The sequence below is a fragment of the Fusarium coffeatum genome (assembly GCF_003316985.1).
Source record: "Fusarium coffeatum strain FIESC_28 chromosome Unknown BRIP53273_contig_67, whole genome shotgun sequence".
Taxonomy (NCBI): domain Eukaryota; kingdom Fungi; phylum Ascomycota; class Sordariomycetes; order Hypocreales; family Nectriaceae; genus Fusarium; species Fusarium coffeatum.
Window position 1 is genome coordinate 244,879 of NW_022157863.1, and position 15,882 is coordinate 260,760.

Sequence of the window (15,882 nt, forward strand, 5' to 3'; positions counted from 1 at the left end):
AATTGCTTCAATCTTACGGATATTTCTTCAACATGCCTTCGGCAACAACAGAATGGCACGAGGGCGAGGTCGCCATGCATGAGCAACTGAAGGTTCCCAAGTTGGAGAACCCTACGTTTCCTGGTCTAGCAGATCGTTATGGGTTGCGGGTAATGCATTCTTCCTTGGTGGCTTTGGGAACTCTGGACAAAGCCGGTCGCCCATGGACTACCATCTGGGGTGGAGAGCGCGGATTTGCAAGACCGGTGGCGGAAGATGTTCTCGCATTGAACAGTCCGGTTGATACTCGTTACGATCCTGTCTTCAAAGCTCTTTGGGATGGTATCGACGAGGAAGGCGTGAAGCAAGGTGCGATCAACAGACCTAATGATGGTGAGGGAAAGATAATGTCGGGTCTGGCTATTGATCTTGAGACGAGAGATCGCGTCAAACTGGCAGGAAAAATGATTGCCGGCGCTACTGTTGATGGAGGAAAGAGTGTCCAGTTAGCCATGGCTGTGACTGAGAGCCTGGGCAATTGTCCCAAGTATCTCAACAAGAAAGATATTGCGCCTCATACTATGAAACCGGAGCTCGTCTCTGAGAAGCTTCCTTTGTTAAAAGAAGCCTTGGATATAGTCGCAGCGGCAGATATGCTGTTCTTGTCGAGCACAAATGGGAAAGCGATGGACACGAACCATCGTGGAGGAAGTCCCGGCTTTATACGAGTTATCAAAAATGATGAAGATGGAGTTGAACTGATTTATCCAGAGTGTAAGTCTAACAATCAATTCAAATGACGAAAACTAACGATATGTCAGTTTCAGGAAACAGATTATACCAGACATTAGGCAATTTCAAGGTCAATCCTCTAGTCGGTGTTGCAATCCCAGATTACAATACTGCCGACGTTCTCTACCTGACAGGTACTACATCTGTACTTGTCGGAGACGAGGCCTCTTTCTTTCTCGCAAGGACGAAATTAGCTATCAAGATCTCAATCACCGCTGCCAAGTTTGTCAAATCTGGACTTCCCTTTCGCGGCTCTCTAGGCGAATACTCTCCTTACAACCCGCCTGTTCGCCACTTACTTTCAGAGCACGATGCGCATGTTGGCGCTGAGAACGCAAAGTCTGTGACGGCAACTCTGAAGAACCGGGAAATTCTTACGCCGTCTATCGACCGTTTCACGTTTGAGCTGTCTTCTCCGCAGCCTATCGCGAGCTGGTATGCTGGGCAGTACATCACGCTGGATTTTGAACCAGAATTATCGAACGGCTACAGTCATATGGCGGATCACGATCCTCAGAGTATTAACGATGATTTTGTGCGAACGTTTACTGTATCAAGTCCACCAGAAAACAACAAAGAGTTACAGATTACGACGAGGAAACACGGTCCAGTAACAAATTTCCTAAGAAAACACAACTCACGTGTGCTTCTCGAGGTTCCAGTCATTGGCTTTGGCGGCGAAGAGGGGTTCCGAATCCCTTTGGAGTCTCAGGGTCCTCAATCTATCTTTGTCGCTGCAGGTGTAGGTATCACGCCTGTCCTCGCACAAGCACAAGCTATACTGAAGCACAACGTCCCGTTCACGTTACTCTGGACCCTTCGGTACGAAGACCTACCACTCGCTAGTGACACATTCTCCCGGATTCCAGGACTCGCAAGTGTTACTAGGCTATTTGTCACAGGACAACCGGACAAGGACAAGGAGGGTTTGTTGGACGAGGTAGAGAAGGCTGGTACACAAATTGTCAAACGACGAATAGGCGCGGACGATGTAGAAAGCTTCAAGGGCCAGAACGCCCGCTTCTTCCTGTGCACAGCACCTGCATTGCTGGCTGCGCTTGAAGGGTGGTTGCACGGGGAGAAGGTTGTATGGGAGGACTTTGGATACTAAAGCATGTGCCTACAATACAATAGAGTTGATCTGCTTACTGTGACTTGGTCTTCATCTTCCGGATGGCCGGAACTTGGCTCTAGCTCGCAGCGGTGCAAAGGACAGGAGAACCCAAGTTTGGTTCTACCGTACTTGGATGTGGGGAGCTATTCCACTGCCGGGTTAGTCAAGTCTGGGGTTGAGGAGAGTTGTTTTGGTGCGGGTTGATCCCCTCAGGCCACCAGTGCTGAGGTCTTGGCTTTGAGTTTAATATAGTCCAATCTCTGGATACCCTGACCTTGTATCCGGTCATATGAGCCATCGCCACTGCCACTGCCACTGCCCATGGTACATACGCAAAAAGGTTCCCTACTCCACGTTGTTAGAATAAATCCCGGACTCACTTCCCCGCAAACATGTTCGGGAGATGAGTTACGGTTTATCCACTCCCCCGCGCTTTTGAGGAGAGGAAGCGGATCCGCAGTCTGATCTTGTTGTCCATCACGTAAGGACAACTGGAGATCTTTTTTTTGAGCTAGCAAGTTGCTAGAGAGATTCTTGCTTTCAAGTTTGTTGTCAATGTCATGAAGTTGGATAGTGGAGTGAAGGAGAGTTACGGAAGAGCCAGAGGGTTACGGCCTCGAATGTGACAATCTAAAACGCTCGCTTAAGCTAGAAAGGTAGAGAATTGCCACAGTTCTAGTGAAATGAAAGAAGGAAAAGTCCGAATTACCCCAATTGTTGAATTCTGGTGGATCTTGCAAAGTCTCCCCCCGACCTCGCTCAAAGTTGCTGTTTTCTATCAGGTGGGTAACAGAAGAATTGTCCTCTTAAGGCTTAGGTTGCTAAAATAAAGTAGCCTAAGTGTTAGTCAAAGCCAGCATAAAGTGACCAAATAATTTCGTCTCTTATGATTTTAGGGGCCAATTCTTCTAATACCCTGAGGTCTAGATGTCTCTCAACCTGGCCATATATGCCGTGTATTATGCCCATCTTATACCCATTCCGTTCCTCGGCACAATCCCCTACTAATAGTATTCTCTCCTCCGAGGATCTTCAGACACTTAACAAATTGTTACCTCGGGATGCTTCTGAGATTGCTGACTCCGAGTTCCCGAAGCTTAGAAAGACAAGAAGTAGTTCCTGGTCCGCTGTCGGCGGTAGGAAATGCGATTTCCGGAAGCTCCATTACTCACCCCAAAGCGGAACCGGCTAAAACTCCTCCATCACACAATGCAATACGATGGAGACTGAGGAATATCGTCGCAGAAACAGCAGTAAAAACGCCAGTTTTGGCCGGGGGCCATAGTGGACCTCTCCCTATTCGCTTTTGAGTTATCAATTGGTCCGCTAAACAGCTCAAAGGTATAACTGATTTCTCGGCGCTTCACTAGTGAATAGGCGAGCATTTGTTTGAAACTCTTTGACCCAAAGGGGTGAGAATAATGCCTCTCTCATATAGAAAGCGCAATGTGTGAATCCAAATCCTTGACATAAACTATGATAAATTGGGTGGATTTAGTTAGGACTTGGTATATGTGATCAGGAACTTTCAATCGCACAGACAAGAGTAACCTGGTGGTTCGACATTGTTGAATGGAACGAAAAAGAAGTACAGTAAATAGTTTCTCCTGCTTCTCCGAAAATAGAGCATACGATTTAGGAGTGGAATGTTGAGAGATCTAGGCTAAAAGACTGTCGGATAGAGTTCAGTATGATCTGATTGCTCGTGTCAACTTTTGAGACAGGGTGCGGTTTTCGCCATCATGGAGGCCGTTAAGAACGGTGGAGTAGCATGTAGCATGCAATGCATCAATGAACGGTGTTAAGCTCCAGGGATGAGCATGGAGTCTATCGCTGCAAGAGAGGTTTAAATGTATAACAGATTACTATTCTTTTGTAAGAGATTTACTGCAGTTGCTGTGATTAACTAATGTAGTCGTATTCGATTCCTAGAGATAACGTAGTTGTGCGGACTATTTATGTAATTGCGAATTCAACAAGAAACTTCCCGACATGGAACGCAACGCAACGCAACGCTTCTGATAATCAAGATTACTAGCTGCTGCAGAAATCACCCCGCATATCCCGGCAGGGATTGAGGGAGTTGGTATGGAATCTGATTGACTCACGGTGCTGACAAAGCTTTGTTTGTGGTGCAATCAAGTCGGATTGGGCAAGTAAAAGACAAACCAAGATGCCGCGAGAAACCACGAGGCTTTTGTTTTAAGGCTCTGATCGACATAGGCCAAGACAAGCCGTTACAATATTGGCTATGGCTTTCAGAGGAGACTGAGGACTGTTACAATGGTATCAGTGACAAAATAACACAGCCACTTATTGGAGTTTAGGCTGCAGTATCAACTAGTTTATTCCTTTGACCATCTGTTCACATCTCAAAGAGTACAATTGATTCACAACTGTAAGCAAAATGACCTTGATGAGCCTGGCATAATAAAGGACAACTGGCAGAAACTGTTGCAACAGGTTACGGTTTTGAGGCTTACAGCCAAGGCCGGTGACTTTCAGTCTAGTTTGCAGGGAACTGCTAGCTCCAGGATTGTGCTGATACTTTCCTGTACTATCCGTATCTCACTGTGCTTTGTCCTTCTGTCCTGTATCACGTTCCCTCGAGCCGGAACTCGGTGGAGTGGCTCAGATCGCCTTCGTCATACCCCGCCACTAAAAGTTAGAGGACGTGAATGATTTGGGTGAGTAATCGAGAGTTTCTTTTGGGTAAACAATTCGATAATCAGGCAATGTAGTAAAGAGCTTTGTAGCGTTTGTAGGATAAAGCTCAAACAATAAGGAGCTCCAAGAAGTTGTCGTGAGTCGTGAGACAATAGGCGAAACTAGCCATTCCAGGTATCACCCTGTGCAAAACAACAACAGCCTGCTGTTACTCCACAGACGTCGATGGCGTGCCAGAAGCCAAAGGCCTGGACTTTTCTGTTTGTGGGTGCGAATTATTGCGATGGTGAGTTTTCTTGGGACTGACAAGACGGGGACTGGGGTTCCAATGGATTCAGGCCCTGAAACTGACCTACCAAGTGTTTGATAGCTTACGTTGTCCCCACTGTTCAAAGATTCTGTGCACGCGCATGGATGCACCATCACTGCCTGCTAGGTTGGTCTCTACTGCCTACAAAACTGCACTAGGCGCTACCTGCCCTGCCTGGAGATTTGATTCTAATTCTCCCAGTCTAGAAGGCCCGGAAAGAAAACCTTCCTTCCTTCCTCTGCTTTAAACTCAACTCAACCCATTCCTCTCACCATTTCCAGACTTACATCAATCACTTTCACTCATATAATATCTACTCTCATCAATAAGCGATAACTCACAACCACTTTTGCGAAACTCGCCTCGTATCATCGACTACTATAAAACAGTACTCTAATTACTTACTGTACTGCCTCCCGGAACCCCCGCCATCGCCGCCCGCCTAGACTACATATCGGCTCGGTTCGTCAAATACTTGCGCTATCCTCGACAAAACAACAACCGCAATCTTGCCACATCCACTTCTCAATCATCGCCTGATTTCTTCGACGATTTCTACAAATCCATCTGCTCAGGCCCGCCCATTTCCTAAGACTCGGTCGTAGTTCGGTCTCTGGACCGATACTGCCGTGCCCCTCGCTCCCGCCCGCCGTCACCTGCCGCCGGCGCCGGCCGTTCTTGTCGGATCGCGAAACCCCTCGTTCCGCACAACCCGCCACTTCCCATCTCTCAGAAACCACCATCAACACCCAAACCACAATCAAAATGGCTTGCGACTACCAATACGTCAAGGAGCACACCAAGGAGGACTACGTCTTCCCTTCGCACCGCTTCCAGCGAACATGCTCTCCGGATAAAACTCCGCTATGCCTCGTAGCCTGCGGCTCTTTCAGCCCAATCACATTCCTCCAGTACGTTCTTCCTGCACAATCCCACTCTCACCCACCGTTCCTTTCGATAGGACAGGCTTGCTTTGTGTCCTAAACATGCTGCGCAACGGTCACAATCTTGAAGACTGTAACTAACCTTTGAGCAGCCTTCGAATGTTTCCCATGGCCCGGGACCATGCTCGTAACGAGAGTAGGTTGATCGCTCACTGCAACATCTGAGACAACACTAACAAGAACCAGACTTTGAGGTTGTTGCTGGAGTTTTGAGTCCTGGTAAGTGGATTTTCAATTCAATTCGACAATGCGATCAATAACTAATTGTTTGATAGTCAGCGATGCATACAAGAAGAAGGGTCTTGCGCCTGCTCATCATCGTATTGAGATGTGCAGACTTGCGACTGAGAACACTTCTAAATGGCTGATGGTGGATCCCTGGGAGGCTGAGAGCCCAACTTATATCCCAACAGCCAAGGTGCTTGATCACTTCGACTACGAAATCAACGAGGTCATGGGCGGTATTGAGTGCACTGACGGTACCCGAAAGCGCTGCCGCATTGTACTCCTTGCTGGCCTTGACTTGATCCAGACCATGTCTACCCCAGGTGTGTGGGACGAGCGTGATCTCGACCACATCCTGGGCAACTATGGCGTTTTTGCTCTCGAGCGCACAGGAACTGAGATTGACTCTACCCTTGCGAATTTGAAGCAATGGGAGAAGAACATCCACATCATTCGCCAGGTCAGTCACATATGATGTATGAGAGCCACACCGTATTAACATGATTATAGGTCGTCACCAATGACATCAGTAGCACAAAGATCCGGCTGCTTCTTAAGCGAAACATGTCAATCGACTTCCTGATCCCCGACGATGTTATCAGCTACATCTACGAGCACAACCTTTACCGCGACCTGGATATGCCTGATTCCAAGGGCAAGGAAAAGGCTATTACGAATGGCCCCGACGTCGGAACCAGCACTGGTTGAGTTTCTTGATAATTCAAGCAATAACAGAACCAGCATCCAATCTTTACGCCGGCCCCGATGCAGCTAGCGAGCTTTGAGCACAGTGGCCAAATAATTAGACCTGACGACGCAAACACCAGAGCCGAGACGACGTATCCGGATAACTTCTGGTTGATATTTGTTTTGAGTCGTTTGAACAACAGGGTCGAAGGATATTTTTTTTTTTATAGACCGCGCAGTGGATCCTTACGGATGAGTCCAGTCCAGTACTAAATGCGCCGAGTTTGAGATATAGAAGGTGTGGTGATGAGGAGGTGGACTTTTCACTTTCCTTTATTACAGCGCTCTTGGCGCGACCTGCTTTGGGTACGCGGTTTGGATAGAGCGCACTCGTACTCTTGAGCGGAGTTATTTTTCCATCAATTGAGGCATACCAAGTCGGAGTATCCCGATATCTCGGAGCTCTCCTAGCTTTCTATCTTTGCCGTGCAGTGTTTACAGGACTAGTTCCCTTGAATTGCCAGGGTTCTCTAGCTGTTGATATGCACGTGTGTGGCTAAGAGCTCATTCCAAATGTGCACGAGAGCCGCCTCGGTCCCTTATACTGTAAATGGTTATGGTTGATGATTTATTATATTTGCCTCTATTTGAGAGCTTTGTTTTGAGGAGGAATGTTATTATACATAATTGGAGTTTTAGATAAGGAGATACCCGTTGAATTGATTATTGCCAGTTAAGCAGTCTATGCGTTCTGATAGGGTTGGGTTCTAAACTCTGAAACTTGATTGATTTCGATCGTAGAACGAATAGTAAGCTAGAACTGCAACTTTTGCATAACGCCAACCCTCCGTCCATGAACGGAACTCAGCTCCGCGAGACAATATCTCCGACCAAACTCCTGCTTTGTCTGGCAAAATTGCATGAGGACAGTCTCAGCCAATGGATGTTTTCAATTGATCAACGTCTTGCCATTGCCGAGGCGAAAAAGCAGCAAGGAAGGCGCAAGCTACAAAAGGGACCTGCAGAAAGAGGTAAAGCGCCGAACTGATAATCAACGCTGAGTGGCTGCCTCTGCTTCAGCGCATAGATAGATAAACGTGCCAGATCGATAGGGCATTTGGGGGCTTGGCAGTGGGCTTTGGGGGGACAAATCGAGGTCAAATTACAGTGATAGACCCTTTGCCAAGTTGAGGATAGGTATCTCTTCTGGGTCTTTCTGAACAGGGGAGCTAAACTTTACAGTAAGGGGTGGTCTTTGTATCCTAGGCCTAACGCCAGGATAGGTAGGTCTTAAGAGTAGTATCGTGAATACAAATACCTGACCATGGCCCTGATGATCAATTGAAAGAAGGCCAGGGACTTTCTTTCTGTTCACGGTAGTCGGTTCGCAATCATGAAGCTCCAAGTCCTTGTCTCGTCCCTCGTCAGTCCTTTGGTCACTGCCTTGACCATCGCCGAGATCAATGGCGATCGATTCCTTTCGCCTTACCAGGGAAAGAATGTCACTGGTGTAGAAGGTCTTGTTACAGCCATCGGCAGCAGTGGCTTTTACTTGCAATCAACGAAGCCTGATCGCAATTCTGCTACCTCTGAGGGACTGTACATCTTTGGAAAGTCGTCTGTTGGTGATGTCTCTGTAGGAGATGTTATTACTGTCGATGGTTTCATTGAGGAGTACAGGTGAGTTTGTCACATCATTTGTCGACTATCGCTAAACAGTTATCAGATCAAACAAGGACTACATCTACCTCACGGAGCTTTCATCTCCCAAGAACATTGTTGTCAAGTCCTCTGACAACAAGCTTAAGCCCAAGGTCATCGGCAAGGATACTTACAATCCTCCAGGAAAGGACTTCACCAAGCTTGATGAGGGCAATGTCTTTGCCGTGCCCAACAACCAGACCCTTGTCTCAGTGGACAACCCCAAGCTGAAGCCTAAGTCGTTCGGTCTCGATTTCTGGGAGAGTCTTTCTGGCGAGCTCGTTACTGTCTCCAAGGGTTATGCTCTTAGCCGACCTAACAACTTTGGCGACTTCTGGGTTAGAGGTGACTGGAAGGTTTCTGGATTAAACAAGCAGGGTGGCTTGACTATGGTTGGCAGCGGTACGTTATGCTCGTGAACAAATTGTTGACTTAGCTGACTTTTTTAGATGCTAACCCCGAGGCTATCGTTATTGGCTCACCTCTGGACGGTACCAAGAACCCCGACGACATCAAGCTCGCTGATTCTGTTGGTGACATCACTGGTGTTGTGACATACGCCTTTGGTTTCTACCGAATTCTTCCTCTGACTGCCGTCAAGGTCGGCAAGCGCTCCAACCCTGAGCACCCTGCTGTCAGCTTCACCAGCAAGGGATCCTGCAAGGGTATCACAGTTGCCGACTACAACACCGAGAACTTGAACCCCAAGTCTGAGCACTTGCCTCTCGTTGTTGAGCAAATCGTCGAGAAGCTCCGCACTCCCGACCTGATCTTCCTCCAGGAGGTTCAGGATAACAGCGGTGCTTCCAACGATGGTGTTGTCTCTGCTAACCAGACTCTCGCTGCCCTTGCCGATGGTATTGAGGCTTCCAGCGGTGTAATTTACGAGTGGGCTGAGGTTGTGCCCGACAACAACGTTGATGGTGGTCAGCCCGGCGGCAACATTCGTCAGGCCTACCTCTACCGTCCTGACGCTGTTGAGCTCGTCAACCCTAACGAAGGCAAGGCCGGTGATGTCAACGCTGTCCTCGATGGCCCTTCATTGAAGTTCAACCCCGGCCGTATTGACCCTGCCAACAGTGTCTGGGACAACAGTCGCAAGCCCCTTGTTGCTCAGTGGAAGCCTGTCAAGGGCACCAAGAAGTCCTTCTTCACTGTGAACGTTCACTTCGGCAGCAAGGGTGGTTCATCTTCTCTGCACGGTGACGCTCGTACTCCCGTGAACAAGGGCGTTGAGAAGCGCACCAAGCAGTCTGAAGTCACTGCTGTAAGTTTTCAGCCCCTTTTACCATCTAGTACCGAACTAACAACCTCTAGGATTTCGTCGCTGAGATCCTCAAGAAGGACCGCAAGGCTCACGTTATCGTGGCTGGTGACTTCAACGAGTTCGCCGATGTCGCACCTATCCAGGCTTTCATCGAGACCTCTGGTCTCGTTGACATTGACGACGCGGCCAAGATCCCCATGACAGAGCGATACACATACTTGTTTGACAGCAACTGCCAGGCTCTTGACCACATGTTCATCAGCAAGGAGTTGCGCAAGGGCATCAAGTACGAGCACATGCACATCAACACCTGGCAGGACAAGGCGGGCGAGGTCAGCGACCACGACCCCAGCGTTGCCTTGTTCGATCTGTGCTAGAGAAAATACTGTTGTAAATAATTGTATATTAGTCAACACTATATCAAACTTGTCTTTACTTTCTTTGCATGTGACATGCATATATATCCATCGTGCTTGTTCTTCCTGCTATTCTGTAAGTTCCCTTCCTCTTACAACTACCCAACCTTGGGGTATTAGAAGAATTAGCCCCTAAAGTATAAGAGATGAGATTATTTGGTTACCTTATGGTAGCTTAGACTAACTTTTAGGCTACTTGATTAGAAGATAATCCTTACGTTACTTACTTGCCTTGATATCTAATACCTTACTATTGGATGCTGCCATCGGCTGCCAGTGCAGTGCCATGGCCCGTCATGAGAGTGCCAACCTTGGGCGCCGAGAATTCAGGCATGGGTTTTATTGTTTAACAGCTATTGGCAGTGTCAGCTTTCTTTAAGCATTGGAGTAGCATGACTTCTGCCCTCGCTCGAGAGAAGTGCCCCATTGACCCACGGCTTACTTCCTACAATTCATCAACATCGAAGAAGAGCGATCTCAACTTAACACCACAAGTAACGCAGAAGATTGCCTAGAAACCATGAAGAACAGCACGCCCAAGTCAGCGCATAAAGACTCGAAGAAGATGCACGGGAAAAAACATTCACTCAGCCCCCCGGAGAGTCCCCGAAGCAAAGTCCAGAAGCGACTCGAAGCAGCGGTCGCATCAAAGAATTCATCTGCGAACGAAGTCAGTACCAAGAAACCCATCAAGCTTATGCTAAGAGGAGCTCCTCCGAAACCCCAACAAGAGACTCAAATGGAAGACGCTTCTGCCCCGGACGCCGAAAAGATCCTACCAACATTCTGTAGATCCGACGTCCTTGAGATCGCTACTGCAGCCCAAAACACCACTGCCGATCAATGGGAAGAGTTCAAACCCAAGCTTCTCAGCATGCTGGATCAACTGCAACCAGATCCGACACCCAAGCAATCGGAAGCAGCCGTGGCACGTCTCCAGTCGGCGATTTCTATTATTGGACAAGAGAGGTCCTTAATTCCTGCTGAGGCATGGAAAGAGTACGAAGAGAAACTCATCAACAAGGCAAAGGACGGAGATTTCGATGCGGATTGGAACACACGACTGTCCAAGATTGGCAAGATCATCTGGCAGGAAGAAGAACTGGTTGCGATGGAAAGCAGAAACTGGGATCGACTTCGTGCTGCCGCCCGCGCCTGGACCATTCTCGCCGAGGTAACTGGTCCTATGGGTGATGAACAGCGTTCGAACGAATGGCTGCTCCAGAAGCTTGGGGACGTTGACTTTCAAGAGAGGCTGTTTGCGTGCCGAGACCGACTTGTGGCCATAGAAGGCCCTGCGGCTAGTGAGGATCAGTGATTTAGGAATGTGGTCTAAGCTTAGGATACAATAATAAAGTAGTCTAAAGGCTAGTCTAAGCTACCAAAAAGGAATTCAATTGTTTCGTCTCTTGTGCTTCTGGGGTCAATTTCTGATGTCGAGTAGTTGTTAGAGGAAGGGGACTTACAAATGGACATGGCCCACGTGACTTCGTGTCTCCTGAAACGCGTGGTCGCGACAAGCTAAAGCAATGACGACATGGACGCTCCTATCTTTGTTCTGGTTCCAAGATATTATTGAATGCCATTTTTCATTTGTTTAATCCAATCGGTTTCTTCCAATTGTCAAAATGCCTCCCCGAAAACGTGCGGCAGAAGCTATTTCCAGCTCTCGCCGAAGCTCCCGACGCACCTCCACCATCAAAAGTCAATACTTTGAAGGTAGCGATGCTACAGAAGAGAGTGATGCGCCGCCACCAAAAAAGCGTGGAAGACCTGCAAAGAAACAACTCAAAAAGGAAGAATCTGAGGAGTCTTATGGCGACGAGCTAGCTCAGGAGGAACCGGAGGAAGAAGAGGATGACGACGATGAGGATGATGAAGATGCCCCTATGAAGGTCACTATCATTCCCTTGGAAAAGATGAGGGACACAGATGGTATAGAATATAAAGACTTCAACTTACACAAGAATACGTTATTATTCCTGAGGGATCTCAAAGCAAACAACCAGCGACCTTGGTTAAAGTGTAAGTCTATGTCAATGTAACCCCAGAAGCTTGGCTAACTTATATAGCACATGATGGAGAGTACAGACGAGCCCTAAAAGACTGGAACTCCTTCGTCGAATGTACTTCAGAGTCCGTTATTGAAGCGGATGAGACAATCCCCGAACTACCCATCAAGGACTTGAGCTTCCGCATTCACCGAGATATTCGCTTCAGCAAAGATCCTACGCCGTACAAGGTACGATCCTTGATTGATGTCTAGATATATACTAACAATTACAGCCTCACTTTTCTGCTGCGTGGTCTCGCACTGGCCGCAAAGGTCCATACGCTTGCTACTACATCCACTGCGAACCCAAGAAGTCATTTATCGGTGGCGGTCTCTGGTGTCCCAGTGGTGATCAAATGCACAAGCTTCGCGCCAGCATCGACGAGAGACCAAACCGGTGGCGTCGTGCCCTCAATGACGAAGCCTTCAAGCGCACCTTTCTACCCAAGGCGGCCAAGAAGTCCGATCCTGAAGCAGCGCTACTTGCATTCGCAGAAAAGAACCAGAGCAATGCGCTAAAGACGAAGCCAAAAGGCTTCACTGCAGAGCATCGGGATATTGCATTGTTGAAATTGAGAAATTTTACTGTTGGAACGCAGATCGATGATGGTTTGTTCTATCGAGATGATGCGCAAGAGAAGATTAGTGAAATCATTCGTCCCATGGTGGGATTTGTAAGTTCCTTGCCTTACTGTGACTGGCTTGTCTGACCCGTTTAGGTTTCGTTCTTGAATAGTATCGTTATGCCAGACCCTGGCCAGGACGACGATAGCGACGAAGAGGATGAGGAAGACGAAGAAGAGGGAGAGTCTGTTCACGATGACGACAGCGTTGTTGAATAAGTATTGACTGCAAACATAGAGCAAGCACGATTGGAAAATATTTGGATCATACAAGCGAACCTGTACGAATAAGATTACTATAAGTTAGGATCAACATGAACAAGATATATTATTGAACAAACCCGTAGCTGTGGCGTCTTATATCAGGGGGACTTATGAAGGATGCAGAAGTTGTGAAAAACTATTGTAAATTCCCACACAACTTAGTAGCTCTTGGTAAATACAAAGGCTGTCTACCCGCCATGTCTCTTATGCAGCTCCACAAGGACAATACTACGTAGGCAGTCAAGTATGTTGAGAAGAGGGAGATATCACGTCATGGTGACTACGGTCAGGAGCTTTTACAGTTAGCTAGTAGCAGGCAGAACCAGCAAATGAAGATAGGTGTATGTCACATGCGAATAAAGTAAAGACAATGTTGATATAGTGTTGGCTGAAAATCATCATGAGATTGCGCTATCTACTTTACATACTGCGCGTTTGAGTCTCCAACCAAACACCGAAGAAACTTCATTTATGCTCTTTTCTCAAACATGAATTCTATGCGTTTACAGCTCATCGTGGATGTTGTCATCCTGCTCGCCACCGGCGCCGCCAGCACCCTGGTACATCTTGGAGGTGATGGGGTAAGCGACGTTGGACAGCTTCTCCTTCTGCTCCTCGAAGTCCTCGGCGGTGGCGTCAGCGCCGTGCTCCTCGAGCCACTCGTTGGTCTCCTTGACAGCGTCGAGGATCTGGAATATGTTAGTATGTTTTCTTTGGTCATGTTGTCAATGATGGGTAAACTTACAGTCTCCTTCTCCTCCTCGTCGATCTTGCCACCGAGACCCTCCTCGTCGTTGACCTGGTTCTTGAGAGAGAAAGCGTAGTTCTCAAGGCCGTTTCGGGCCTCAATGCGCTCACGGGTAGCCTTGTCCTCCTCGGCGTACTTCTCAGCCTCAGCGACCATGCGCTCGATCTCCTCAGGAGTGAGACGGCCCTTGTCGTTGGTGATGGTGATGGACTCCTGCTTGCCGGTGCCCTTGTCGTGGGCAGAGACCTTGAGGATACCGTTGGCGTCGAGCTCGAAAGAGACCTCAATCTGAGGGACACCACGGGGGGCAGGGGGAATGCCGGTAAGCTCGAACTTTCCGAGGATGTTGTTGTCCTTGGTCAGAGATCGCTCACCCTCGAAAACCTGGATGAGAACCACGGGCTGGTTGTCGGCAGCGGTGGAGAAGATCTGGCTCTTGCGGGTAGGGATAGCGGTGTTACGGGGAATCAGCTTGGTCATGACTCCACCAGTGGTCTCGATACCGAGGGTAAGAGGGTTGACATCCATGAGGACGACACCGGAAGTACCCTCCTCACCGGAAAGAACACCAGCCTGAACAGCGGCACCGAAAGCGACAGCCTCATCGGGGTTGATACCCTTGGAAGCCTTCTTGTTGAAGAAGTCCTCAATGAGCTGCTGAACCTTGGGGATACGGGTGGAACCACCGACGAGAACAATGTCGTCAACGTCGGACTTCTTCATCTTGGCGTCCTTGAGAACCTGCTCAACAGGCTTCATGGTCTTCTTGAAGAGGTCAATGTTGAGCTCCTCGAACTTAGCCTGGGTAAGGGTCTCGGAGAAATCCTTGCCAGCGTGGAAAGCCTCAATCTCGATACGGGTGCTCTTCTGAGAAGACAGAGTACGCTTGGCCTTCTCGGCCTCACGCTTGAGCTTACCCATGGCCTTGAGGTCCTTGGTGATGTCGACGTTGTTCTTCTGGTTGTACTGCTTGGCGAAGTAGTTGATGACACGCTGGTCGAAATCCTCACCACCAAGGTGGGTGTCACCAGCGGTAGCGAGAACCTCGAAGATACCGTCGTCAATGGAGAGGAGAGAGACATCGAAAGTACCACCACCAAGATCGTAGACAATGATCTGGCGCTCACCATCGGTCTTGTCAAGACCGTAGGCGATAGCGGCGGCGGTGGGCTCGTTGACGATACGGAGGACGTTGAGACCGGCAATGACACCGGCGTCCTTGGTGGCCTGTCGCTGGTTGTCCTGCGGGGAGGTTAGCTGGCTGGTTTATTGGCATTGCTGAGCTGTTGGAACTTACGTTGAAGTAGGCGGGGACGGTAACAACGGCGTGGGTGACCTTCTTACCGAGGTAGCCCTCAGCGACCTCCTTCATCTTTCCGAGAACCATAGCAGAAATCTCCTCAGGAGTGAACTGCTTCTTGGCGCCATCGACCTCAACCTGGACGACGGGACGGTCATCACGGTTGACGACCTTGAAAGGGAAGTGCTTGATATCACCCTGGAGAGTCTTCTCGGAGTACTTGCGACCAATGAGACGCCTGAAGATAGCTGTTAGCAATTGTTGAGGTTTGCAACGATATTGGGGAGTGCGTACTTGATATCGTAGATGGTGTTGGTGGGGTTGGCGGCGGCCTGGTTCTTGGCGGCGTCTCCGACCAGACGCTCATCCTCGGTGAAGGCGACGTAGGAAGGAGTAATTCGGTTACCCTGATCGTTGACGAGGATCTCGACCTTGCCCTTCTGCATCACACCGACACAGCTGTAAGTAGTTCCCAAATCCTGGACGAGTCAGTTAGCGGGGTCATGTCTTGTCATGATGGGAATGCGAGGAGAACGTACAATACCGATGACGGTGCCATAGTTGTCGACCTCGTCAGCCTGAACGGTCTGAACGAAAGCCAGAGGAGAGAAGAGGAGGGCGATCCAACAAAGGAGTCCCAGGCCAAGGGCCATTGAGCTCCTTGAACGAGCCATGATGAGCTCTATGGTGTAGTTGCTTTGCTTGATTGAAGTGCAACAAGACTTGTTATGGAAAAAGAAAAGAAAAGCAAATCAATCAATCGTCAAGCAAAGGCTTTTCAGTTTTGCCTTG

The 15,882-nt window shown here is 48.7% G+C and overlaps 6 protein-coding genes across 6 annotated transcripts; 5 read left to right on the forward strand and 1 right to left on the reverse strand.

The window, feature by feature from the left end:
- Positions 1-32: 32 nt before the first annotated feature.
- FIESC28_03188 (uncharacterized protein) lies at positions 33-1,882 on the forward strand (the record flags this gene model as incomplete). The annotated part of the gene is made up of 2 exons (XM_031157337.1): positions 33-753; positions 801-1,882. 2 exons carry the CDS (start codon positions 33-35, stop codon positions 1,880-1,882), a joined length of 1,803 nt encoding a protein of 600 aa, XP_031018666.1.
- Positions 1,883-5,627: 3,745 nt separating this feature from the next.
- FIESC28_03189 (uncharacterized protein) lies at positions 5,628-6,739 on the forward strand (the record flags this gene model as incomplete). Its single annotated transcript, XM_031157338.1, has 5 exons — positions 5,628-5,773; positions 5,899-5,942; positions 5,993-6,025; positions 6,082-6,491; positions 6,542-6,739. The coding sequence occupies 5 exons, from the start codon at positions 5,628-5,630 to the stop codon at positions 6,737-6,739; spliced, it is 831 nt and encodes a 276-aa protein (XP_031018667.1).
- Positions 6,740-8,111: 1,372 nt separating this feature from the next.
- Positions 8,112-10,063, forward strand: FIESC28_03190 (uncharacterized protein; the record flags this gene model as incomplete). Its single annotated transcript, XM_031157339.1, has 4 exons — positions 8,112-8,398; positions 8,445-8,821; positions 8,869-9,686; positions 9,737-10,063. 4 exons carry the CDS (start codon positions 8,112-8,114, stop codon positions 10,061-10,063), a joined length of 1,809 nt encoding a protein of 602 aa, XP_031018668.1.
- Positions 10,064-10,622: 559 nt separating this feature from the next.
- Positions 10,623-11,420, forward strand: FIESC28_03191 (uncharacterized protein; the record flags this gene model as incomplete). The annotated part of the gene is made up of 1 exon (XM_031157340.1): positions 10,623-11,420. The coding sequence occupies one exon, from the start codon at positions 10,623-10,625 to the stop codon at positions 11,418-11,420; it is 798 nt and encodes a 265-aa protein (XP_031018669.1).
- Positions 11,421-11,730: 310 nt separating this feature from the next.
- FIESC28_03192 (uncharacterized protein) lies at positions 11,731-12,997 on the forward strand (the record flags this gene model as incomplete). Its single annotated transcript, XM_031157341.1, has 4 exons — positions 11,731-12,127; positions 12,175-12,344; positions 12,389-12,829; positions 12,875-12,997. 4 exons carry the CDS (start codon positions 11,731-11,733, stop codon positions 12,995-12,997), a joined length of 1,131 nt encoding a protein of 376 aa, XP_031018670.1.
- Positions 12,998-13,545: 548 nt separating this feature from the next.
- On the reverse strand, positions 13,546-15,764 carry FIESC28_03193 (uncharacterized protein; the record flags this gene model as incomplete). Its single annotated transcript, XM_031157342.1, has 5 exons — positions 13,546-13,731; positions 13,788-15,032; positions 15,088-15,328; positions 15,385-15,569; positions 15,630-15,764. 5 exons carry the CDS (start codon positions 15,762-15,764, stop codon positions 13,546-13,548), a joined length of 1,992 nt encoding a protein of 663 aa, XP_031018671.1.
- Between the last annotated feature and the right edge of the window lie 118 nt (positions 15,765-15,882).